The 22,936-nt window shown below is 46.7% G+C and overlaps 4 protein-coding genes and 1 long non-coding RNA gene across 8 annotated transcripts; 2 read left to right on the forward strand and 3 right to left on the reverse strand.

The window, feature by feature from the left end:
• The first annotated feature begins 1,871 nt into the window (after positions 1 to 1,871).
• On the forward strand, positions 1,872 to 6,039 carry LOC143375031 (uncharacterized). The gene is made up of 8 exons (XM_076823736.1): positions 1,872 to 2,171; positions 2,243 to 2,464; positions 2,786 to 2,880; positions 4,097 to 4,234; positions 4,373 to 4,608; positions 4,667 to 4,887; positions 4,961 to 5,226; positions 5,298 to 6,039. Exons 1-8 carry the CDS (start codon positions 2,151 to 2,153, stop codon positions 5,542 to 5,544), a joined length of 1,446 nt encoding a protein of 481 aa, XP_076679851.1. The 5' UTR covers positions 1,872 to 2,150; the 3' UTR covers positions 5,545 to 6,039.
• A 132-nt stretch (positions 6,040 to 6,171) lies between these two features.
• Positions 6,172 to 15,187, reverse strand: Nep3 (M13 family metallopeptidase neprilysin 3). Of its 4 annotated transcripts, none has more exons than XM_076823735.1 (13): positions 15,046 to 15,187; positions 12,991 to 13,104; positions 12,601 to 12,757; positions 11,251 to 11,460; positions 10,888 to 11,168; positions 10,702 to 10,800; positions 10,454 to 10,624; positions 10,229 to 10,377; positions 9,944 to 10,166; positions 9,420 to 9,879; positions 9,209 to 9,355; positions 8,999 to 9,138; positions 6,172 to 8,328 (listed from the first exon to the last, which is right to left on the reverse strand). In XM_076823735.1, exons 1-13 carry the CDS (start codon positions 15,055 to 15,057, stop codon positions 8,152 to 8,154), a joined length of 2,340 nt encoding a protein of 779 aa, XP_076679850.1. In that variant the 5' UTR covers positions 15,058 to 15,187; the 3' UTR covers positions 6,172 to 8,151. The 4 variants fall into 4 exon arrangements, with proteins under 4 accessions (XP_076679850.1, XP_076679849.1, XP_076679848.1 ...); XM_076823734.1 differs by having other exon boundaries at positions 12,601 to 12,784; XM_076823733.1 differs by lacking the exon at positions 15,046 to 15,187 and adding an exon at positions 13,729 to 13,881.
• Positions 15,188 to 16,678: 1,491 nt separating this feature from the next.
• LOC143375122 (uncharacterized) lies at positions 16,679 to 21,130 on the reverse strand. Its single transcript, XM_076823921.1, has 5 exons — positions 20,816 to 21,130; positions 20,481 to 20,533; positions 20,231 to 20,263; positions 19,948 to 20,156; positions 16,679 to 19,854 (listed from the first exon to the last, which is right to left on the reverse strand). Exons 1-5 carry the CDS (start codon positions 20,876 to 20,878, stop codon positions 18,641 to 18,643), a joined length of 1,572 nt encoding a protein of 523 aa, XP_076680036.1. The 5' UTR covers positions 20,879 to 21,130; the 3' UTR covers positions 16,679 to 18,640.
• A 443-nt stretch (positions 21,131 to 21,573) lies between these two features.
• LOC143375139 (uncharacterized) lies at positions 21,574 to 21,970 on the reverse strand. Its single transcript, XR_013086817.1, has 3 exons — positions 21,855 to 21,970; positions 21,677 to 21,780; positions 21,574 to 21,607 (listed from the first exon to the last, which is right to left on the reverse strand). It is a non-coding gene; the product is annotated as an uncharacterized LOC143375139 (long non-coding RNA).
• A 124-nt stretch (positions 21,971 to 22,094) lies between these two features.
• On the forward strand, positions 22,095 to 22,770 carry Tom7 (translocase of outer membrane 7). Its single transcript, XM_076823937.1, has 3 exons — positions 22,095 to 22,333; positions 22,435 to 22,483; positions 22,577 to 22,770. Exons 1-3 carry the CDS (start codon positions 22,234 to 22,236, stop codon positions 22,590 to 22,592), a joined length of 165 nt encoding a protein of 54 aa, XP_076680052.1. The 5' UTR covers positions 22,095 to 22,233; the 3' UTR covers positions 22,593 to 22,770.
• The last annotated feature ends 166 nt before the right edge of the window (positions 22,771 to 22,936 follow it).

The following is a 22,936-nucleotide window of genomic DNA, read 5'->3' on the forward strand; positions in this document are numbered from 1 at the left end:
CTGCCCGATAGCCGGCCTTTTTCTCTTTCATAAATATTAATAATGACCGTCAGCGAGCAACATCTTCTACTGTGCGCCACAAGTTATCGTACCGTTACTCGCGGTAAAACGCAACTCGCGATTTCGCCTCGTAACCGATACGATTGCGCGCCGAGGCGCAACGCGGGCTAAATAGAGCTCCTATTATACTACATATAATATACATATATATATATATACATCGTCGACAGAGTCATCTGTGCGGTCGACCGCGCCGGCGAGCTCTCGTGGCGACACGGGGAGGGTAGAAATCGGTGAATCGAGCCATCCGAGTGCGTGAAACCGTCGCCGTTGTCCACATGTTTCCTGTTGCCCCACACGTCGTTGCTGTCTGTCATCAGGACCAATCGAGAGCTGCTGGCTCTGCCATCGCCACTGCAGCAGGTGGCTCCAGAAAAGGATCCTCGATCCCGATCTCCTCGCTTCTTTTTCTCCCGCTGTATCGCGCTAACGAGCTGGCATCGTCCGCGTTTCGCCAACCTCTGAAATTCCTTCTTTCCCACTTTCTCGAGGTCCTTTGCTCGCTCAACGGGACCTCCAATCACCCCTTTTAACGCGAATACCTTCTTGCCCCAAATCCAAATGGATCGCCTCTTCCGCAGTAAGTACGCACGTTCGATGTAAATGGCTAAACATTTCTGTAAACGCACGAGAAACCGTAAGAATATCACGCTAATGGAGGCGAGACGTTGACCGTGACATTCGCACCGACGCCGTGGGTAGAAATTACCCAGCACCGCGGAAGCGATATCAGTCGTATTTTCAACGCCACTTCACTCTTCCTTGGACGCTCGTTCTAACGCAGATTTTCCGCGATTTAACTGTCGCCGTGTCACTGCCACTGACGCACGAATCACTTTTCCCACGAGCTCTTCCAAAAACTCGCATTTACAGCTCGTCCTGCCATCTATACGAGCTAGTGGCGCGCAAATTTCCCGCCAGCGTTACAGAATTTTCGAATGGTGTAACCATGGCAACCACTAGCACTTCAACCGAATCCACAGACTTCTCATTTCGTACCGTACATATAAACAGATTGTCTTTTCTTTATGAAATAAGCGTCGAAGGATGCGAACGCGGGTATATGTTTCTATCGGGGAACAGGATCTCGAGGCAGAATCGATTGGACGGCACGAGACGGCGAACATTTCTAGGTTATGAAGGCAATCGGTGCTCAAAATCTACTCACGGTGAATAATTCTTCTCCCCATCGTTGCTCCAGTATCGAACACCTCCAGCACGCTGCGCACCGTTCGTTTGCCACTCCGTAGCACTTTCTCGGTATTCGTAGCTGGAATTTTTATGAATCCGATCCACTAGCTGCTCGATCGAAAAACGCGCGCGAACAATGCGTCGTACGCTCTGCTTTTTCTACCGCGCATTACCGACGCGCATACCGCGACGCGATTGGTCCTTCCGCGGAGATTAATGTCCGGTCACGCTCGCTTTCCCCAAACTGTCTTACCATATGCAGTTGCAAAATCTATTAAACGTCTGATAAAAAAATAGAATTAAACCTGCTCTCCTTTTATATATTTTCCACAGAGGAGCTCTTACTTCCCCTGTTATGTTTCATTAGGCACTTTCGCATCACGTCAACTCGAACACTTCCGTTGGCTTCGAAATCTTAAATACAGGTAAAAAATTAGACGGAAATATTCAGCAAGTGTATAAATTTGCCAAGATCATCTAAAATTTTATATTCTCGTTAGGGGACTAAGCTTTTTGGATCAATAGTTTTTGGAGATACTAGCAGAAAATTTACTTTACCGACTGTAACCAATATCCCGACTTTCACCAGTCGTTCGTTCATGTATATCATCACTCAAACAGCGAAAACTTATGCATCGCAGGAAACGCGAGAAACTGTCCTGTCTCAAACGACCATGGAAAGTTTTCATTTAAATCGGTGCTTCTTGCATTCTCACCACGAATATTTCGTCGCGCTTTTCTATTAACAGTAAAATGCATAATTAATAGCTCGTCTATCCCCAGCCAGAGCTGTCAGTCGCGACATATGAAAGGCGCGTGCTTAGTCACGCCATTATTCGAGAAGTTCCATTCTTCGGAACCTCGGAACGCGCGTGTAGTACGGGAACGCTCGGGGCAACATGAACATCGTTTTCCTGACGGTAAGCAGTAGTTTTATCGCAGAGAGAATCTCGGCGAAAGTGACGTTTTAAAATAAATACGAATTTCGTAGACACTGTTAGCGTTCACCGCGGCGGAAACGTGTATCCGATTTCTGAAGAATGGCGAAGAGAGGGGCATCCTTCGCACGATACCGGGGCACGTTTGGCGATGGAGCCGCCGCACGCACGAATTCGAGGAAATCCAAGCTGTGAAATTGAACGGGACCGCTGTCTGCAGCGTGAAAATGGCAAACGACTTGCGGGGGAGGACCATTATCGTCGCTGCAGATACCGTGAGCGAACAAAAACTTCAGTGTAATCGTTACATGGTTTCCCAACCTTTTTTCAGCCGCCACCCCCATTTATAATATTCAAATAACCTGCCACCCCCCACCCCCGTATAAAGTAAGGGGCCTTAAAGGCTCATTCCGGTTAGCGCGAATAAATTCAGCGATTTTCAGGAATTTATTGCGACGAAAATAATTATAGTAATGGAATAAATTTTTCTGTATTTATTAAACTACATTTCTACAGTAGATAAAAAATATGAAAGTAATAATGTCGGGAATCACTGGTTGTAATCTCTGTGGAACTACAGTATTACTGTTTTCTAGATGCATCCGTACATTTTGAGGAACTCGAATAATACCGGAGTGACTGGGTTCATAGGAGACATATGGACAATTCTGGAAGAAGTATTAGGGTTCAAGTACGCATCGATACCTTCGAAAATCAATACAGATATTAGATGAAGACAGACATTAGAACCACCCCTCTTATCTCCTCCCTTTCTCCATCGAATTGGTGCACAGGAAAATGTCATTTTTATTCCTCCCTGTCCTGTTTAAGGGGTCCACTGTGACGGTTTGAAAACTTAAGCTATTATAGATTTTTTTCTCCGTAGATAAAACATATAATGCAATAAATCTTTCTGGTATTTATTAAGCTACTCTTATATTATCCAAAAAAAAATTAAAAGAATTTTTTTAATTTGTTTCAAAATTTTAAACGCGATTATATCAAAACAATATTTTTCAACTGGTGCAGGAGATTGCTAAAAAACTATTTGACCAATCAGTCTGAAATTTTTACACGTTATTCAGCACAGCAGTGGCTATGGCCGGGACCACGGGAACCTTTTTTGATTAAGCATTTCATACTTTTTACAGGACAAAATGATTGAAAACTTCCCCGTATTTCGACACTTAAGCTTCAAACCTCCAGCATTTCGTTAATTTTTTATCAGTAAAAATAATCCTGGTTCCGGCGATAACCACACTCATAATGAGTACAACACACTTCGAATTTTTTGTTCCAAGTGCGTCGTTCGTCCAGAATCACCTGCACAAGTACTACATCGCTTTCTCAAGGCGCTCACATCAGTGCGATATATATTTAAAAAAAAAACAGTTAAAAATGTAAAACAGATTCTTTTATACTGTCAATAAGTGTATTAATAAGTAGACAAAACATTCTTTAAGTTGGACGTTTCGTTTACTAAAAAATAAATCCTAAAAAAAATGACAATTTTTCACGTACTTCACAGTGGACTGACCCCTTAAATGAAAGGTGCCCAAGACTCCTCAGCATCGCGGGATCCCGACTCCAGGGAAACGACATTTCCTGCGCACCGAGCCCACCGCTTTTTACACCTGTTACGTCGCTCCATTCAGTCGAATTTCACGGCGGGCGTCGCGTCGGGATGATTTGCGTGCGTACGCGTTAGAAGACCGTACGAGGAATTTGACTAATTTTCCGTGTACCACCCACACGCCGGTGGGTCAAAATACTCGCATGATTCATTCGTCTAGACAGGTATAAGTATAGTACCAGCGGGGAAAGCGGGTGTTGGCGGAAGGGAAGAGAGAATAGTGGCGGATTGGTGCGTGCACCGTAATAAAGGCGTTTCTTCGTGGAAAATGCAGGACGATTTACCGAAAAGCGGGACCGTCGGCCAGCCAGACGCTGATGAATGGACAGGCTCACGCACTACTGGTGCCCACGGTGATTTATTCCGACACCTCCGGTTATTACACTTATAGCACCCCGATTACGACCATCTCGTAAGCCATCCCTAATTTATAGAACCATGCATTTGCGATATTTCATCAACCTTGTTGAACAGCAGTATTTTAAGCCAGCGACATTTCCAGAGGCACTCACTGAAAATTCTCACCGCATGTTATCGTACGTCATCCTAGGTACGCTCTGTTCGTCCAGTCCGACGGCACGAGGGTGTTGCACCAGTGGTACACTAGCGTCTTCAGCCGGGGACTGTGGCTGACCATCCTGATCTTCGTCTTGGGCACCGCCGCTACAATCGTAGCTGTGCATTACCTGAAAAGAATCACACGGGCGAATTACGCGGAGAACGACCAAGAGTTCTCCTCGGCGTCCTTCAGCCTGCTCCTCGTTCTCGGCACCTTGAGTGGCCAAGGTAAAGAGTTGCGGCGGCGCTCGAGGGCTCCTTTAACAGTTGAACCGTGTTCGATCAGGATGCCAGAAGATCCCCGTATCCTGGCCACTTCGGCTGATCGTTTTATCGCATTTAATAACGGGACTGTTGCTGTCCGGGGGGTTCAGCAGCACGCTCACCTCTTACCTAGCGATACGCGGGAACTCTGTTCCTTTGGCGAGCCTGGAGGACGCACTGCAAAAGCGGACGCACTCCCTTTGCGTGCGGAACGACAGCAGTGCCTATATTCACTTCACGGTGGTAGCTAAATTATTGCTAAGTTGAAAGCTCAAAGGGAAATGTTCGCGCCTGTGCATTCCTCTGTGTTTTCTAGAATGGATCGCCGAAAGGCGAGGTAAAGAGGGAATGGAGAAATCTGATCAATAGAAACTGCCCAGACATGAGGAATATCAGCACGTTGGGTTCCCAGCTTTGCGAACCCGGCCTCGCTTACGTAGAAGTTCCAGATGTGTTTCTACCGATTTATCAGCGAGTTCAGCAGGCTTGTCGCATCGTTCAAACGCCAGACCACTACTGGAGTCTCAGGATCTCGTTCCTGCATGCCAGGTTCGCCGAGCATCGACACCTGATAGACGTCTAGTGAGCGATTTCTATTTACCCCTGCAGAATCATTGTAAGAGACTTCGCGAAGCTGAATTCTGATCTCTTAGCCTGATGCGACTGCATTCGGCTGGGATATTGAAGTACCTGGAGAAGAAGTGGATGCCAAAGGGAATCCAGAGCTCGGAAGTGAATCGCTCAACGTTTCAACCAGTCGAGTACGCTCATGTTCATTTACTACTCCTGGGATTGATCTACATGGCCCTATTCAGCGGCTTTATCTGCGCTTTCGAAAACATTTGGTACAAGCTACAAGTACAGAAGCAGCCGGCCAAAAATAGCGCTCTGCGTGCATGATCTCACATCGATCCAAGGTAAAGGAACCATGCTTTTAAGGAGTTACACCACCGTGGCCAGGTCAAGAAATATCGCAACTTTGGGAATTTCTTTCGAAGTGACAGAAGCACTTTTATCGATCAAAATTTTTCAACGAAGACAGACACATCCTTGAATAATATATACAATTTTTTACTCAAATATCAAAACATTCCGGGAACTTTTAATGCGTTTTTCTCGAAACCATGTTTTCCGAAACGGTGTATGCTGTAATTTGAGTAAAACTCTATGGATTTTTATACAATTTTGCACAGATGTTCTTAAATGTATTCTCTATCGTCCGACCAACAACGAGAAAAGCACATTTAAAGTTTTCGTAATGTTTTGATATTCGAAAAAACAATTGTATATATTATTCCCGAGATGTGTCTATCCTCGTTGAAAAATTTTTATCGATAAAAGTGCTTCTGTCACTTCGAAAGAAATTCCCAAAGATGCGATATTTCTCGACCTGGCCAAGGTGATTTAACCCTTTAATGATCCATCTTTCTGCTCGTCTTCTTCGCGACGTGTTTCGGCAAAGGAGAGAGAAGAAAAAAAGTGGCCCTTTCCGCGCTCTACTGCCCTGCAATTGATAAAGTCACCCTATCGTTATTGAATTCGTTCTTTATTTAATTTACACGTGCGTCATTCATAAATATCTCGAATAATGTATAATATTACTGTTCGCAATCGAAATAATTGTCGCAATTCTAAAGGCTACTCGCTCGACGCACGAAACAGCTTTATCGGCCTCTAGCATTCCAGCGTTGCTTGTTCACAAATATAACACGCATAAAGGAGAGAGTCGCTGTAAATATCTCTTCCCATTCCTCGTAAAAGAATTACAAAAAGAACCACTCGGACGTTTTTGCGCGCTTAAACTATACAACACCAGCGGCAATCGCTTTCCATCTATTACAGCTATACACTTAACGGTACCTCGAAACAATGATAAACAAAGATTCGCGGCGTATTGTTAACAGACGTATCGGTTTACGGTGTACTTATTTCGAAAGACGTGTTGGATCGCGGCGCGCCGACTTTTGCGCGCCGGAGTGCGATGCACACTGACCCCGCGGACTTGACTCTTTATTTTTACAATCGTTTGATTAAAAGATCTCGGGTGTGCACGCGTGGGGAACTACCGTCGGCATCGTTTTGTACAAATAATCCCTTAAATTGGATAATAAATTTAGCCTAGGTGTCTAGAATCATCTCGTATATCTCCTAGCGAATTGAAAGGAAAGCTTTTTGATTCGCTCGCGTATCGAGTTTCCGCGAGACAGAAATTATACACTCAAGCACATTGAAAAATATCTTGTTCTCAACATCTGTAGTGCGTGAAATCGCGTCCCCTAGGTTAACGTACTAATTCCGCTTCTAACTAGCCCGTAGCTTACATATAAAATTAAATTTCTTAAGCTTAACGCTAGATCCTGCCTGCAGAAATTACGGCACCACGTTCACGATCGCCGCGGCTCATCGGGATCGCTGAGAATCCTCTCGAGCGGAACAAAGTAAAAACCACCCATCCGAATAAGTACATGCATCCTCTCACTAAATTCCACCATACCCTTCTTATCTCCTCGACTTCCACTTCTTCCCGCTGACCTATAACAAAGTAGTATACTGTGGCGCAGAAAAGATTCGAGCACCCTCTCGGAAGTGCCCAGTCGCGCGCGGGCTTTGAAAAATAATCATCGTTGCACGTGCGGCCCGGAAGCGCGAACGTTCGCGGGAATTTTGTTTCGCTTCTCCGTAGGAACGAATCGACTGACAATCCAATAATACTGCTTCTCAAGTATAAAAGTGAAAAATCACATGTCGCTTATGAAAACCGTGCCCTCGCTTACGGCGCAATGTCGGTCGGTTCGCTGAGTAATTGCCTCGATCGCGATGAACCACGGTGAACTTATAGTCGGGGGGAAAACTGTCGCTCTGGAGCGCATTAAAGTAGCTGTATAAGAAGAGTAATTAATATATATATATATATATGTATATATAATTTATAATGGTCCTAGTGCCTCCGTGCCTTCACACGCGCAGCGGGCATTCTGTCGACTGTTCCAACTGTTCGAAGAATCGAGATATCGAACGCACAGGAGCCTGCACCGTGAATTATTCGAAATCTCAGACCTGGATCGGTATAAAATTGCACCTCTGTAGTTCGTTGCAAACATTCAGGATTGCACGTCTCGCTCGGGCTCCGAGTGACCTCGCCGGGTTCCTCGGCTGTATCATACATCGGGGATCTAACAAGTGGAAGTACTGAACCGTTCCGGATAAAATCGCGGCGTAGAAATAAGACTCGTCGCGACGCCTTTCCAACAAGCGCGATCGCTTTTGCGCGAGGTCCCGCGTAAGTGTCAGCTTGGGACCGCTAATCGCGAGTGGAGATTCACTCTCCCGGCCGATCGACCGGCATTTCATCCGCTATGGGACAACTCGACGACCGTACGAATGAAACGAAAGGTGAGAGATCCTCTGTGGCCGGACAGGCAGAAGCTACGACGACTTGCTCGCGACATCACGAACATCCGGTCGAACGAATCGCTGCGTCGTCGCGCATCCTAGGGAGATGGCACGTTACCACACCTCGCACTTGTGGATCGGATTCATCCGAGAGCCTTTCGGGCAGTTGAACTCCGCGGAGAATTCCAGCAGATTCGAGAGAGGCCCCATCACCCTGTACTTCGGTGGACAGTGAGAATCCTTCTCGATTTGCAGAGCTATTGCCTCGGACGTTACGGCCGAGCACCATACCTGTGGGCGGGAATTTAAAGCGGGCCCCTTCGTTAAAGTATCGCGAGCAGAGACAGGTGTTCTGTGGTAGGGCTGGGACTATTCGTCGAATTTTTCGGTATTCGAATATTCGAATACTTTAGTTGCTCGATTAGTTGGCGAATGTAATTCGAATATCCAAGTATCCAAATACTATTCGAATATTTAAGTATTATAATGCTATTTGAATATTTAAGTATTCAAATACTATTTGAATATTTAAGTATTCGCACACCATACTATTCGAATAGTATTCGAATACTTAAATATTATTCGAATAGTATTCGAATACTTAAATATTATTCGAATCGTATTCGAATACTTAAATATTATTCGAATAGTATTCGAAAACTTAAATATTATTCGAATAGCATTCAAATACTTAAATATTAGTCGAATACTTAAATATTATTCGAATAGTATTCGAATACCTAAATATTATTCGAATAGTATTCGAAAACTTAAATATTATTCGAAAACTTAAGTATTATTCGAATAGTATTTGAATACTTAAATATTATTCGAATAGTATTCGAATACTTAAATATTATTCGAATAGTATTCGAATACTTAAATACTCGAAGTTTATTCGTAGAATTCGAATACTTAAATATTCGAATATTAAATTATCCGTGGGTATCCCGGCATTTACCTGAGCGAAGTTCAGGAAGAAAAGCTGACGGTGCGTCAAATTTAGACCCGGCAACGGCAGCTGATCCTTGTAGGTTTTCGGCGTCGTCACGTACGCGTGATACGCTGCTTTCAGGCCTCCGTTGTCCGCAATGTTCTCTCCTACGAATGAATTCGATTAGCCTCGAGATCCGCATACGCGGACCACGATATAAATCAATCGATGCATTACCCAAAGTCTGCCGCCCGTTCACGCGCCGGCCGTGTATCTCGAAGCTGTTGTACTGCTCTACGAAACACTCCGTTCTATTTTTGAACCTGTCTATCGTGGCGTTGTTCCACCACTGATTCAAGTTCCCATGTAAATCGTACTCCCTCCCTGAAAATCACGAATACCTCATCGTCCGAAGACAAGCCTCGCCTTAGTAAAACCGTCGACGTACCTTGATCGTCGAACGCGTGAGTCAATTCGTGCCCCATCACGACCCCTATACCGCCGAAATTCAAGCTAATAGGGTTCTGCATGTCGTAGAACGGACTCTGCAGAATACCAGCGGGGAACACCATCTGATTCTTGGTAGGCCTGTAGTAAGCGTTCACCGTCGGCGGCGTCATGATCCAAGTGGTCTTGTTCACGGGCTTGTCGAGCTTCTCCAGATTCTTCCGCAGGTTGTACTTGTTCACGCGTATGTTATTCTGGAAGTACTCGTTCTGCTTGATCAGCAAGTCTCTGTAGCGCTCGTCGAGCTCGCTGGGGTTCAAAATGAAATCGGGAAAGCCAATCATGTCGGTGATAGCGTTTGCCTTTTCCTCGGCGGCCCTCCTGGTCTCCGCGTCCATCCAGTCGAGGTTCTTCAAGTTCTTCGTGAAAGCTCTGCGCACTTGATCGATCATCTCCTCCGCCTAGAACCGATATACATATATCTTAGAAGTCAAAGTCCCGATCTTCACGGCCATCAGAACTAACCATAGGTTTGCTCTTCCCGTGGAAAACCTCTCTGACGAACATCGCGCCGATCGCGAAGCCCAGCGCGTTGCTGGTGTCGCTGACGCAGTAACGCCACTGTTCCTCGCGCCCTTCGGAACCCATCAGCGCCTTCCTCAGACCCTTATAAGCGTCGCGGAAAGGCTTGGACAAGAATGCTGTCAGGGACCTCACGGTTTGCCAGACCAGATAGTTGTTCAATACCCTGCGGATCGAAGGAAAAGGTGTGACAATGTGGAGAAGTGTCCACCGGGCGATTCAACTTACACTTTCCCATCGTCCGTCTTGTTGTACTCCAGCACAAGCTTCGACAGCTTGACGAAGTATTCCGGCGCGAAATTCACGATCATCGTCTTGGTGTTGACCTTCTTGTTGACTAGGCGCGTCGCGTTTTGAAAGTAGTCCAGCCAGGACATCTGGAATTAAAGCGTGGCAGTTATAGAATGCTACGCGCCAGCGACAGGCGTCCTGCGTGTGGAGATCACTGCTTACGAATGGTGCTTTACGCTGAAGTTCGCCCAGCGACATCAAGTTGTAAAGCTTCTCCTCGTCCCTGCGCTCCTCCGGGGGCGTCATGATCTCCGCCAGCTTGGTCTCGAACTCTATCACGTCCTGCATCTGCTTCTTGGTAGAATTCTCCTCGCCACCTAGCAGCACGCCGATCTGGAAACGTGTACCAGCACCTGTACTCGGTGAACCGTGCACGGAGATCGCGGGTTAGACTGTCGTCGCTGTTCTACCTTCGTCATGTACTCCAGATAGGCCACCAGCACCTTGCCGTGCTCGGTGACGTTCAGGTAATTGTCGGCGGTTGGCAGCGTCAAGCCTCCCTGGTCGATCTTGAAAATAAACGCTTTTCGTTAGGCGATGATGCGTCAAGGCCGCGGAACGGATTCTCCTAGGATCTCTTCGCCGCGGTAGCTTACTTGTATAATATGCCTGGTACTATTTCGATCGTCCTCGTTCACCGCCCATGTAAACAAACCGTCCATGTTGTAAACGTTTTGCAGAATATGCATGCTGTTCTGCAACGACCACGCGGTCAGATTGAATCTCCCGGAAACGTTCCAGCCGCCGACGGTGTCCAGCAGGTCCAGCATAGGCCTCGAGCCGAGCGTCTCCACGGTGTCGTTCCCGTCCATGCAGGACAAGAAGTAATACTTCGTCTTCCTCTCGGCCTTCGACTTCATCTCGCTGAATGGTTTCTCTGTTCCAGGCAGAAACAGTCGTTCGGTTTATCTCTGCGATTGTTGCGGCTCGCACGTTTCTAGATTCTACTGGCCAATTACCGAGAACGTTCTTCACCACCAGCTGATTGTCCTGCTCGAGTTTGCCGAACGTACCCCACATGCTGTTCCCGTCCGGAATAGGATTCTTCTTGATCCATCCGCCGCAAGCGTACTCGTAGAAATTGTCGCACGGATCCACCGAACGATCTATGCTATTTATGATGGACGCTGCCACTGTCACGCAGTGCTCCGTTAAACAGTGCGAACCGTCTGGGGAGAAATATGGGAATGAATGTTCGCTGGTGGAGTCGACTCGAGGATTCTTCTAGCGGTGACTACGCAGGGGTGGATTTTGTATATAGGGCGACAAATTTTGGGCGAATGAAATTGAAGAAGGTTTGAAAACAATTCACTGTCTTTTCATCTAGCAAATTAGCGACGACTCGCAAGCGAGTTGTCGTATAGAATTAATTTTACAGTTGCCTCAAGTCTTTTGAATTAAAATATTTGATGATGGTTCGAAGGAAAGGGCACGCTCAGAGACGCCAACTCTCAAAATCCACCCTTTGTCTACGCGTAATAGGGTAAAGTAGACGAATATGGGGTCCATTTCTTAAAAACAGCATAACTCTCGACTAGGAACAATTTTATTAAAATTCGGTACGCGCTTTAAAAGTAGAATATGTATTCTTTAGCAACCTGCTGAAAAGTTAATACACTAGCCGAATTTATAAAAACAAGAAAGAGGAAGTAATTTTCAGGAAACACACAAACTGGGTCTCATATTAGGAACCTATTTTTTTATCTGCCTATTTGAATGACTTCCGTTTTTATTTTATTATGAAGAGACCGAATCTTTGGTATAATCTTTGTTATAATTAACAAAGATTCGGTTTCTTCGTAATAAAATAAAAATGGAAGTCATTCAAATGGAGACCCAGTTTGTGTTTTCCTGAAACTTACTTTCTCTTTATTGTTTTTATAAATTCAGCGTGTGAAATCTATTTCTTCACTACCGCAGTCCCATTGCTCACCTAGCACATCTGAAGAATAAAGAATAATTCTCTTTCCTAATCACTTTCATCATTCAGAACAATTTCTTCTTCACTCTCATCAGTTGAACTTTCACGGGTCTCATATTCGGAAATAATAACTATTAAGCAGCCTCGAAGTTAAGTCGAAGTTATGTTGCATTTGCTGAGAGAAAAATCTGTACAAACACCTTAATTTTTCAGCCGTTCAACGTAGAATGACAAAACAACAAATACACGGTTAGCTGGTAAAGAAATATCATCGCTATGACATCCAAGAGTTCTGTAGCTGAGATAAGCTGGGGTCTCATATTAGGAGAGATCACCATATTCGGCTGCTTTACCCTACTGCGTGAAATTCCATGAACCACCCACGTACCTTCCCCGTGAGAAGACATGTGGAGTATCTGCGCCTCGTTCCAGCCGTTCTTGCTGCTAATCACTATCGACAGCATCACGACCATCAACAAGAGGCCGGCGCAAATGATAAAGAGACATCTCTCTAGCGCGCTTCTCGCTCTCCACAGCGACGTCCCCTGCACGAAGCAAAGACTGTATCGCGGCTAGGGTCGTTCAAGCGTGTTAGAATTTTACGACTGTGCACTTTATGTCTTATTGCTAAGATCACCCTATTGCTCGCAGTCGGATCTAACCGCGCCAATTGCGTCTGCCCGAAATTACACGCGCCAGTAACAAGATTCAACTGCGAGAGCCTGCAGCTCCTAAGGCTGCCTAATCTCTACGGGAACCAGGAGCAGATGAAACGTACCGAACGATACCGTATGTGCGTCGCAGATGTGCTGATGCCCTCGCTGTTCAGAGCCACGGAGCCGATGCTGCTGCTGTCCTCGTCTTCGAACTCTGCCTGCTTGTACATCATCATCTGCGGGGAAAAACGACCGAGCATTATCGCACAGATGCGTTAGAATAACCGGCGCCTTTTTTTTCCAATGCTCTAACAAGCACCGTCGACGCTCCGGCAATTAAATAAGTGGCTGCAACGCAAGATAATGAAATTCGTAGCTCGTAAAACTGTCCCGCGGCGCGGTACCAGAATCGCGGTTCCAATACGGAAGTTATCTCCGACGATATCGTCACTGACGTTACGAGAGATAATATCCTTAACAGCTGGAACCGCGCGACGGTGCCTCTCGTCTCCATCGCAGCTCAGAACGCCGAGCCTCTGCCCTCCTTCGCGGCCCGCTTTATGGCGTAAAATCGTATCAATTCAGAGGCGGCTAGCTCGTCGCCGGCTCTCCGCGATGACGCAAAACCGCGCGGACGTCAACGCGCGGCACGAAGCAGCGTTTTTGCCTGACCATTTCCTCGAAAGAGCACAGATTGGATGGAATGCTCGGGCGATTGGAGCGAAGAGCGATCGAAGTTTTCACGCGCCTCGCGCCCCGGACGTGCCTCGCGAGCCTCGCGTTCGCTGCAACGTGGAAATACTGACGGCGGAATTGCCGCGGCCGGTGACACGTTTTTAGACCAAACTAAAAATACGTACCCTCGAGCCGCCGTCACGGCAAAGCGAATACCAGGGTCGCTCGGACCTCTCGGACCGCGCAAATAACATTGTCACGCACACGTCGCCGCAGAAGGACAATCCTTTAGGCTCCGACCGAAATTCAAAACGCGAGGGGACAAGTTGCTAGCGACTCGACGACACGCGGCGGAGCGGCGCGATGGACTGACAAGCGGAATTCGCGTATCGCGCGAGATTACGCTCCGCCAATGTACCGATACTACAACGGCGAGGGGTGGAGGAAGCTTTTTCGCTGCTCTGATAACGCCGCCGGTTTCTTTCCCCGTTGCTGCTCCTTCCCGCTCTCGCTTCAGCTCTCCGTTTCTCTATCTCTCCGCGCGAAAAGAGAATTCGCAGAGTTCTATTAAACCGCGGCACGTTTCGATATTAATTAGCTTAACAGGTTGTTGACTAACCGACTATCCGAGGATCGGCTGCAGCCGAGGGGTCCTCTGGAACGCTCAGGAATTACGAGAAGCGTGGCGAAGCTCGCGTGGGACACTGCGGGGCGCCCGGCCCGCACGCGTGCACGCACGAGGATCCTCTCGAGCAAGCGCACGCGTGTGCAATCAAGCTGCCCGCTTGGCCCGCGGCCGTTCCGCCAGGAAACGGATACTTACGGCGCCGTTAATACAATTAAAATGCTCTCTGCCCGATACTCTTTCGTTCCGCGATACCTATGTAGTGGTTCAAAGGAAATTGTCAGAAAGATACGGAGCAGCTCGAACCACAGCAGCGTTCCGAAGCAATCGCAGCTCCGAATGATTCGTTTCGCCCCCTCGGTTGGCAGTGATAAGCGCCCGAAGTGGCTGATAAATCGCGGCTGCCTGGGCATCGTCAACGCGACACGGATTCCTAGCTCGTTTATCATTAGAGACTCGTATTTCAGCGCGCGGTCCGCGGCGAACGTTGGGCAAGGAGTACTTGCTATCCGGAGGCCTGGACGCGTGCAACGAACCTTCCTCTAATTGGATTATCCCGGGCTCCGGTGCGATTCCCGACGCGGCTCGGATGCAGGATACGTTCCTCGCGAATGGCCTGACATTCAGTAGTCACCGCGTAGGTACTTGTCGCGGGACCGCTTATTCTAAATAGTGCGCTAACGAGACCGATCATCTGTAACATTATTGCATTGCATAACGAGCGCGGAGCTCGCGAGAAAGCACGCGCGATGACACTTGCACGCGGGCCTGGATGAAATAATAAGCCAGCTCGGGGTCGTGGATTATCGTCCTTCGTTAAACGGATCCACCCCCCTTCGGCAACCCCGTCGCCTCTATTTTCACTCGCAACACTCACCTTCACCGACATCTTGCCCGGCAGGATCGCGTAATCACCGCACTGTCACTTTAAATATTGATTCGGCTATATCGGGCGCGAACTGGCTCCGAAGGGGCTCCAGGACGGCAGAAATAGAGAAGGGTGGACAGAAGGTTCGAGGAGAGAACTACGCTCGGCACCCGGGACTATGACATTTTCCAGGGATTTTTGTCACAGCTCGACCGCTATATCGGTGTGCCTGGCTTCGCGTGGCTGCCTCTCATGGGGATGCTTCGACGCACCTCAACCCCCCTACCCCTCCGTCCTCTTCATATTGATTTCCTCCGGGCCTAGGCGAGTGCACCTGCCATCTCTTACCGTCGCTCCGTGCTTACCGACCACCGTTTACCACCGCAGATCACGTCCCCCGGTTCGCTTATCAGCGCTTAACTGGCAGCGATTAATCCATACTCGCGATTAACCGCGTAGCCGGCGATTCCCGCGGATCTTCGCCTCCTCTCGATCGCGGCTACGGTGGACTCGTGCGATCGGTAACGCTTTACCGTGCTGCAATAACTCGGGGCGGGGGAGGCTTCGAAGACTAATGCATTGGAGCAGACCAATTTTTGTATCTGCTCCGCTCCGACATCGAAATACTTGCTCCAGCCCCGCTCCAGCTGCTTTTTTTCATTTTTCATTCGCAACAAACCCCATCTTTCTAGCTTTTCACAGAAAAGAAATTCATAAAGAATGCTTAATTTTCGGGCAAAGAAAGTATGCCTGCGCGGCCCTATGATACAATATTTTCAGATTAAAAGAATTATTATTTTAATAAATTAAGATAATACATCAAAGCTATTTTGCAATTAGTTAATTATATATATTAGTTTCCGACGTTTCGATCTTGGTTTAGATCATCTTCAAGGAAAGTTAAAAACATATATAAAATACTGCGTGTGCTATTGAAAATTAGTCACCGTGCTCTGGCACAACGTGTGACTCGCGAGTCGGTTGGAATAAGACTAAGGTAAACCGCGAACAACACATCTGCTTTTAGAAGGTGAAGAAGGGGTGAATTCCGTTGACAGTTATAAACATATCTAAAACCCCCAAAATTCAAAATTAAAGGATATACAGTCTACAGTACGGTGACTTATTTTCAATAGCACACGCAGTATTTTATATATGTTTTTAACTTTCCTTGAAGATGATCTAAACTAAGATCGAAACGTAGGAAACTAATATATATAATTAATTAATTGCAAAATAGCTTTGATGTATTATCTTAATTTATTAAAATAATAATTGTTTTAATCCGACCGATCCAGTGCGCCGATACCATTGTTGTTAAGTTTTACGGTCGATATTTAGTTTATTTATAACTCTTTAATATAATTCTCAATTATGAAAATTGAGAATTGGTATTTATTAAAATCATTTCATTCGTCTCCTTTTATAGAGTGAAAGAAAATTCAAATAATAAAAGAAATTTGGAGCAGTGGAGCAGTAAAAATTTTCCACACTCCAGCTCCGAGCTCCGCTTCAACGCTCTGTCGGGGACTACTTAGGAACTGGAGGACTGATGAAATGAAAGGACGCTTTGAGCGACGACGATCGGGCAGAAGTTAGAAAGAAATGAAATTATCTCGAGCGAGCCCGACTGTACACCCGCTATGTGAATAAATATTTCGTCTTTATTTCAGAAAGACATCCCTCCGCTGGTTTAGGTACAATATACCTTACAGTATGAGTAATACGAATATGATTGCACGTTACGGTGAGAGGATCATTCGGACTAGTTATCGTTAAAGCTATGTAACACGCAGGCTACGCACGCACACAAAATATAGTGATTCCTGAATCTATAGAAGACCCCATGGATCCGGAGCGATACTCGTTATTTACCTCACGCGTTAATATTCATTCAGACGGACAGTCAAAACCGGCCCGCCCCTTAGGATCGGTTACAAAAAATAATTGTTATACAAGTGTATGCACGTATGTGTATATAATATATATATAATTCTTCTTTCTTTCTTTTTTTCCTCTTTTAAGCTAGACACCTTGGCTGCGAGATCGAGTAGCTTGCTTCCATGAGATCGACTGGCTCGCTCCACCCGACAGTAGATTTACCTAACGAACTTCTTATTGGCACGTACGCTGTTTCTTTGGACCGCTGTTAGAATCGAGAACTCAGTCAGAAACTTACAAACGCGACGCGACGCGGCACGTCGGTCCTGGCTGCGCTCGGTGCTGCGAGGGAACCATTCTTCCCCTCTCTCTCTCCCAACAGCACCGACGGGATTCGGCTCGCGTGATCCTTCTGGACTTGAAAACAACAGAGAGTTGTGAAACAAAGGAGGGAAGAAGAAGATGCGTTTGCAAGCTGTCGCCACCCGTAAATCCATTAGAACGCAACTTTCCCCGGACCCTGCTTCCCCCTCCGCATTCGCGTTCCTCGCTTCATTCACCGCCGCTATAATCGTAAACAAACTAGAGACTCTTTCGTAAAGTTACGTGTCTTAAAGTTAAGTACGCCAGTGATAGCTTGATGCGTTCCGAAGGAGATCCGTTCGACCCTTAGACATCGAAATGTTGCATTAACGTGCGCGTAAAAGGACAGGCGTGAAAACGTACGACGCTGTGCTCGGGGGTCGAGTCTGAGACGGGAGCACGGCGGACCCCGCAGCACCGTCGGACACCAAGCCGCGTGTTTCTGTTCCCTACAGAAGATGCGACAAACTCCCTCCTATTAATTAGAATATTTTATATGAAAAAGTTCGGTGGCTCGTAAACGTGCGACAATGTGCGAAGATTAGAAAAAGGTGCTCGCTAACGAGTTATTGGCATACCGATATTAATGTAGGACGACCAAGTCAAATCGACGGTTTTGTGCGTAACTGGAGTTAGTTGAGCCCGTTCGTTGGAAACAGGGGCGCCGTTAACGTAATTGAGTGCGCGTTAAACGAATGGCGTTCACTCGAAAACCATGGGTAGTAGCGAGGAAGTTCACTTTCGACTAAAGGTGTTCCTGGCAGTATCGTGTACGTACGACAGAACAAGATACAGCCGAAGCACGCGCGTCAACGAACAAAACTGCGCCACGCTGACCCGCCCGCTGGCAGATAAGAAATTCAAACCCTCCCCGTGACCCGACAAGCAAGTGTTCCCATGGACTTCCCGATCGAAAACGCGAGAAATTTTATTGCATTAAATATCAAAAGCGCTCGACACTCCACTGCCGTGTTCGTGGCCGCCTATCCAGGATAACGAGCGTAGGTACACAGTTCGAATAGAAAACCCTTTTGAATGTAACGCGGCGAGAGACTCGTATCGAGGATAGCTGATAAATCGGAAAGTAGGCAGGACCAACAAGCATATAGGTGCGACGTTAAACGTTCTTCTCTTAGATTCGACAAATACACCGACATCGGAGAACCCTTAAAAAAATAATATTGCACTCGTTCCGTTACATCGAATTGCAAGGAAGGAAAACCTTGGCGGGATATAGAGCGTCTTGGACGTGACCTCGCCAACTAACGATCGGCCCCGTGCGAGCGGGGCCGTGCGCGGATCCGTACGATAACGTGTATACAAGAATAAGCACCGAGCGGCAATAAAGTGTTTGCGGTGCTCAGTCCAACGATTTCGATTTCTCTAATCTATGTTTACTTTCAAGATCAGAATTTGTACTGGCGTTCATGAGACGAGAACGACGCGCCTCCTCGCTCTCGACGTTCTCCGCCGAGGACGCCGCGTCGTCGGAAACGAAAGACTCTAATATCACATTATTGGATGGATTTGATTGAAAAGAACTGGCGCTAGCGTTAACCATTCCTCCTACAGGGCTCGCGTTACGGGGAGCGGCGGTGCTCGCTGTCGCTGGCTCTGTATTTATAAGCCCGTCGCACGAATGGGGCAACGTCTTCGAGAAAGCCCTTTGAACGGAGTATTCCTCGTCTTTCTCTTTGCCAGCGTATCTGCCGGTCGCCTTTAAAGACCCGCCGTAAACCCGACGGCTCCTGGAGAACTCCGGCTGCGAGAGATCCTCCGACGAGTTCACGGTCGACTTGGAATCGTTCCTGCGATTCCCCTCGATCTCCGACGCCGAGGGGAGCCCTGCCTCTTCTTGCCCGGCGCTCTTCTCAGCCCTCTCGCTCGTGCCCTCCTCCACTTTGCCGCGCACTCTGGCCATCGATCGGCCGTTCGACCCCCAAAAGCTTCCCTCTCTGCTACCGTCCGCCGTACAGCCGACGCCCACCATCATGTACCTCTCCATGCTCGGCATCTCGTAATTCTGATTCTCCGGGTCCGAGGTGTCCGACGACTTGTCCATTGGATACGGGACGTAGTTGGCGGAAGTACCTTGATAAATACGATTGAAGCTATCCGCAGGGAGGAATGGCTGCTCCTGGTAGTTGAAAGGGACGCACACGTTCTGCCGGATCGCTGCCGTGTCCGTGACGCAGTACTGCGGGAAACGCGTGTAAGGAATCGCTTCCGGATTGTCCAGCTGCCGGGGGCTCGCGTTCCCGTTCTGGTATTGCACGCCCTGGTCCAAACCACCGTTCAGTCTCGCGGTAGGGTTGCACGCGTACGAGAAGCATTGCGGCACGCTGGTGTTCGGCAGAACGCTCGGCGATTGCGCGTTCACTCGCGCGCTCGAGGACGCCGGATTCGATATCTTACCGCGTGTCTGGGCTATCACAGTCTCGTAGCTCGGTGGCGGCCCGTACAATTGGTAGTACGGGCAGTTGGTGTCGTTCAGCACCACGCTCATGTTCTGGTAGTGAGCGGACGTGGTCGCGTTACCGTTGTAAGCCGGCACTGCCCCGTTTCTTTGGGGACCTGCGAAAGCAATACGGTATTACAGGCAACGATCTAGCGGGCTGACGGTGAACGGGTCTGCTATAACGAAGGCGTAGTAGCCTTTCCACGTACGATGCAACAGCACGGTATTTCTCGCCGAGTTGTAAGTGATGCGAGCCCTCTGACCCTGGCAAGTAGTCCCTCGGAGAGGATTCTGCGTCCGCGTATTGGAAGCCCTGGTCGGGATGGCCGATGCGGCCGCCCTGTACCTCCCTTGTAACCAATATCGATACCACCAACCCCCGCCGGAACACACCAGGAACATGATTATGACCAGTATCCTGTGGAAACGAATCGCAATAAATTCCCCGTTCCAACTCGAAATACGAACAGAACGATCGAACGTCCCACCTACCAGTAATACCATAAATATTCTGTTCTGGAACACCTGCAACCATTGCAATTACTTTCATTCTTTAAATAATCATCGAGAGTGCGCTTCGAAAGAATACACAAGGTGTGATCCCCCAAGGCTAGAACTTAAAATACATAAAAGTAGCCTGCAATTCAGGACGTCCGTAATCGTGACGCAACCCTGTAATCCCTGTATTACGGCAACCACCCTAGCGTTACAGTATAAACGTATTAACGTGTGGGAAACTCACTCGTAGTATTTTATCTCGCCAGGCATTTCAGAGGCACAATATTTTGCTTCTGCCTAAAAGAAATAATGGTTTTAAGTCAACCTAATAACACATTAATGCTTAAAGAGAGTTGCGAGGAATGAGGATCGTTACGAAACACCGAGGCTTTCGTAAAGCTCCAATCGATCGAGTCGCGGCACATCGATCGTTCGCACATTGCCGAAAATAAAACACTCGAACGTTCGGTGATTTCAGACGCGAGCTTCGAATCTCGATGGGAAAAGGGAGAAGATCGACTTTCGTCCAACATTTCAGAGCATGCGGGGAACGCGGGTGAAGGGGGACAGATCACTCACGTATATCAAGCACTTCGACGTTCCGGCGAATATCGCCAGCTTTCTCTTCGCGTTCCGTGCCATCTTCTCGATAGATAATCATTCACACTCTCACTCCTAACGAGGAAAAATGAGACTCTCTGACAGGATGTTTTGACATAATCACCATTTCGCTCCGACTGTCATGTACACACAACATTGCACACCACTTATTGATTTCAATTTCGGAACTTCACAATGACGTCATCGGAGAAGCGCAGTGCTGCCAACGTGAGGGAGGCGGTTAGATTGGCGCACGTGATGCGCCGTCCCAATGTTCCGATTCTCCTGCTCGGTTAAATTCTACGCATGTACTTTCTCAGATATCCTTCTCCTTCTGCGGGTATATGTACTTGAATCACGAGCAATAAAGTGGTGGATGATTTATATCATTGTAAAATATATTTCTTTTTTTAAAGTACAGGGGTTATACGTTGACATGTTTTATTCGTTTGCTATACATAAATAATTCGTGCACCAGGGCGGTTCCCTTAACTGAATCAGTATCAATTGCTATGTAAAGTATAGAATAAAATAGATGCAAAGAATGCTCGTCACAAAGAGACCTTCGCTCTGTCCACTTCTACGACGCAATCCTCCGTCGTAGCTTCAGAACTCGCTATAGACCCTGATTTACTATCTCGTTGCGTGGACATCAAAGTATAGCTAATTTTGAAATACTTTTTTAGGAACGGAACATATATGCGTCGAGAGCTACAATAGAAACCGACGCAGCATAGCGCCATTACAATCAGCGTGCCAAGGATGGTTATCCTGCGAACAAAGTCCTCTGTCGATAACGCAATTCGTACGCCGGCCGAGTGAGAGAAATATCAAACCTACGTCAAAATTAAAGAACTGAAATCGGTCTCCTTGCAGCAGAGGTTGTCGGCGCAACAGTACTCCCATGATTCGCACAGGCCCCAAATGCAATAATGCAACGAACTCTGAAACATGATTGACAGGTTTATACCTATCGGGCGGTACATTTCTACGTGAAAGATATTTATAAAAACTGTACTTCTCTGAATGAAACACACGACAAGAAACATAAAAGGTTGATTTACCATTGAGGAAATGTAGATTAAACAACTATTTTCACATGACAGCTGATCCTGTCAAAACACAACCATAAACTACGAGAATATTGGACACGGCACGGAACAGTTGGAGGAGCGTTCAGCTTCGTTTTCAAGAAACGGAGCTAATCTCCAGCCAACATCTGATTGGTAGAAAATTGCCTAACGCAGAGTGCGACAAAGGAACGCAGTCAAGGGCAAGTTCACGCCCGTTCATTTTTCACAATTTATGACCGTACAAAATAATAAGTCGGTATTGAGCTGCGTTGAACTGGACGCTTTGCACGTGGAATCGCTGGAGTGTAAAAGAATATTACAAAAATGGCTTTGAATCCGAGCACGAAGCACAAAATTGCGATTGTTTTAAATGTAACCAAAGTCGTGTTCCACTGGGGCTTCATTCCTGCCGTGTTATTTCTAGGTTAGGCTCGTGTTTCTTTAGCCGTGTCTTTAAGAATTACAAGCTACGATATACAGTAATTGTTTCTACAAGGATGAATAATCGAATCGTTGATTTTCTAGGATTTAGGAAAGGTGCTGATCCCGGCATGCCGAAATTATCAATTATGAAGTAAGTTTTGTTAAGAACATGTTTCTGCATAAAATCATAGAATTATTATATATCCATCGTTTACTCTACAACAAATGCAATTTTATATTTCAGCTTACTCTGGCAATAAATGCATCTGTTTCAATACTGTTTCATTTCATTCTCTATAATATTCCTATTGCTCGATCATGATACATTTCCTCGTGTTTGTTAAGTTTACAATGTACCTTAAGTTAAGCAGTTACACAAGTTAAAGTCATTGGCAAGAAAATGTTATATTGTTGAACGAAATAAATGTTTCCTAACTACATCCTGAAATATACGTTACTTTTACCTTCCGTAGAAAATTTTAGGTTAGCGAAGGTATGAAAAATTTAAGTAAATGTTCAACCAAGAATGAACAAATACTTATAAAGTCGTGGTTAGCACAGAAAAAGTGTTATTAAACATTGAAGTATTTTAATTTTTGCACAC

The sequence above is a fragment of the Andrena cerasifolii genome, chromosome 12 (genome assembly GCF_050908995.1).
Source record: "Andrena cerasifolii isolate SP2316 chromosome 12, iyAndCera1_principal, whole genome shotgun sequence".
In the NCBI taxonomy this organism is placed as follows: domain Eukaryota; kingdom Metazoa; phylum Arthropoda; class Insecta; order Hymenoptera; family Andrenidae; genus Andrena; species Andrena cerasifolii.